A 1,125-nucleotide genomic window follows, 5' to 3' on the forward strand; every position below is an offset into this window, starting at 1 on the left:
GGGGGCCGATCTGCACGGCCCCCCCCCCCCCCAATAGCTAGCAATCCAAAACAGTCCAGTGGAGCCTGAGCGGTGGGTGTTGCCTTCTGGCACACTTCCGGTGATGTCAGGGGGTGTGGCATATGCAAATGAGTCATGCTAATAGGTTATGCTAATGAGCTCCTGCACCTCTTTTTCTACGAAATGACCCCTGCTGAGGCCCCTTCCCCCTCCTCAAACCCCGCCCTCTCCCGGATCCACCCCCAACGTCTCCAGGTATTTACCAACTCAGACCTGGCAACCCTAACACCAGAGCAAAGATAAAGTAAAACACTCGGCCCGCCCCTTCCTCCTTAGGCTACAAGCAGCTTACAACAGGCAGAAATTCAACGAGCATAATGTATAGTGTATAGGGAAGGCCACTGTGGGATGGGGGATATTCCTGGGGGGTTGGGGGTGGAGCCTGGGGAAGGCGGGGTTTTGCCCCCGGCACAAGGGAGAAGCCCAACATGTGAAATGCCACAAGCCATAACCCGTGGGGATGAATTGGACCACCTTTGCACAGGGTTCAATGTCTCCTAGAGAGGCGGGTGGGGGGACGGACGACGACACAGTCCCGTATGGTGACTCACGGATCTCAAGGGGCACCTCGAGGTGAATTTCGCGCAACGTGTCCTGCGCCCAGCCCCGCAGCCTCCGACCCGCTGCTGGCACATCCCCGAGACCCCAGGACTTGCGGCTCAGGCGAGGGATGTAAGAGGCAAACTGGACAGCGAAACTCGGATCGCATTGTAAGCAATTCCGGGCCGGGGCCGGCCCCAGGGCCAAATCCACCACCAAGGCCAGAAACAGGATCTGCCTGACCCGGCCCCAGTGAGCCATTCCTCGGGTTGGCTCCCAGAGTGTATTTAAAAGGGATCATGATTCCAGAACCCAGGACTGCCCATTGGCACAATGGGTGTATTTTGCTGCAAAGCATTCTGGTTCCATAGAACTCTCCAGGATGTTCTGGAACATTCCTTTGTTTTTACGTGGCCCGGCAACCCTCAGCCAGGCTAGCGAAGTTGAAGCGGGCAATCAGGGAGGGTGGGCTGGTTGCCAACTTCTTTGTGTTCCTTTATATAGGCAGAGACCAGTGTTCCCTCT

The 1,125-nt window shown here is 56.9% G+C and overlaps 1 protein-coding gene across 1 annotated transcript in view; it reads right to left on the reverse strand.

The window, feature by feature from the left end:
• Positions 1–861, reverse strand: part of IZUMO4 (IZUMO family member 4) — a 32,498-nt gene extending 31,637 nt beyond the window's left edge. The window contains exon 1 of the mRNA XM_015413160.1: positions 612–861. Within this exon, the coding sequence (XP_015268646.1) occupies positions 612–861 (250 nt within the window). The remainder of the gene's footprint in view (positions 1–611) is intronic.
• Positions 862–1,125: the final 264 nt, after the last annotated feature.

This window comes from Gekko japonicus, unplaced genomic scaffold, assembly GCF_001447785.1.
Source record: "Gekko japonicus isolate JY-2015 unplaced genomic scaffold, Gekko_japonicus_V1.1 scaffold4912, whole genome shotgun sequence".
In the NCBI taxonomy this organism is placed as follows: domain Eukaryota; kingdom Metazoa; phylum Chordata; class Lepidosauria; order Squamata; family Gekkonidae; genus Gekko; species Gekko japonicus.